Source organism: Theobroma umbraticum, unplaced genomic scaffold (genome assembly GCF_002168275.2).
Source record: "Theobroma umbraticum cultivar Fairchild unplaced genomic scaffold, ASM216827v3 scaffold_81.0, whole genome shotgun sequence".
Taxonomy (NCBI): Eukaryota; Viridiplantae; Streptophyta; class Magnoliopsida; order Malvales; family Malvaceae; genus Theobroma; species Theobroma umbraticum.
In genome coordinates, this window is record NW_018397268.1 from 3,309,286 (window position 1) to 3,310,440 (window position 1,155).

Genomic DNA, 1,155 nt, shown 5'->3' on the forward strand with positions numbered 1-1,155 from the left:
TATTTTATTATTTTTTAATTATATTAATTATTTAATAAAAAAATATTTTTAAAATTTTTTAAAAATATATAATATATAAAAAATTCCAAAAACTTTGGGGGGCCATCATAATAGAATCTAAAATTTCAAGATGTAAATTCTAAAGATGACTTATTTTTTAATTTAAACTTTTAACATATTCCTTAATAATATAGATTTTTAAATAAAATATGTATTTTTTATATTAGTTTATTAATTAAAAAATAAAAAATATTTTTCATAAATCATTTGAAGAGATTGATCGTTTAGTATATTATGTCTTTTGCCTCAATAAGTATATATGCTAGTTATTGGCTTTGTGGTATTACTAGCCTGTATCTAAGTAGGTTAAATTTATAATTCTAGATAAGATAAACTCAGAGAAGGTTAAGGAAGAATTTCGAAATGCAACTAAGAACAATAGTAGAACTGTGGTCAAAGATTTCATGGATGGCATGGCCTTCGCGTTGCTTGCAGAACAGGAGAACCTCTATATATACGTCTGAGCATTATTGCAACTTCAGATACCCCTCTTTTATTCATTCGAAATTTCCTAATATCTAGAATCATGATTTTTTATTCTGATGCTCCTTTTGACTTATGAAGTTACAAGGGCGGAAACTGGGAGTACCACTTGACATGCCACGTCCTGATTTAGATGAAGCTATCGCAATTTCAAAGGTAAGCATTATGTGTTCTACTTATTTTCCTCGTTTTATTGCATTTTTGGGCTTCATATTGATTGCAGAAAGCTCTTGCTAGGTGATGCAATTTCTTGAATCACCATAATATAGTATGTTTACTCAAATAGTTTTTGACACTACACCAACGGTGAGTGAGAATTTCTTCTTTCTATGGCATGACACTTAGTTATCATAATGTCCTGAGTATCACTCTTGCGCAATCTGATATGTATCTATGCCTGTCACATGTAACTTGGCAGCTTCCTCTTAATACTGGATCAAGAAATTTCCGATAACATGAAAATGATAGTTCATGAGTAGAATATCTTGCAATCCTACTAATCTAGCATCAGAAAAGCTAGAGATTTTGATATCAAATTGCCAGTAGCATGAAATAGGATGATGGAAGACCCTCCTGCCCTACACTATGTAGATGAATTTCATTTGAATTAGT

The 1,155-nt window shown here is 29.9% G+C and overlaps 1 protein-coding gene across 1 annotated transcript in view; it reads left to right on the plus strand.

Annotated features, from left to right (window-relative positions):
* Window positions 1–464: 464 nt before the first annotated feature.
* The window catches only part of LOC110425517 (ATPase GET3B-like), a gene marked incomplete at its 3' end in the record, with an annotated part of 6,104 nt that continues 5,413 nt past the window's right edge, over window positions 465–1,155 (plus strand). Inside the window, exons 1-2 of the mRNA XM_021440440.2 lie at window positions 465–518; window positions 625–699. Of these exons, the coding sequence (XP_021296115.2) occupies window positions 465–518; window positions 625–699 (129 nt within the window). The remainder of the gene's footprint in view (window positions 519–624; window positions 700–1,155) is intronic.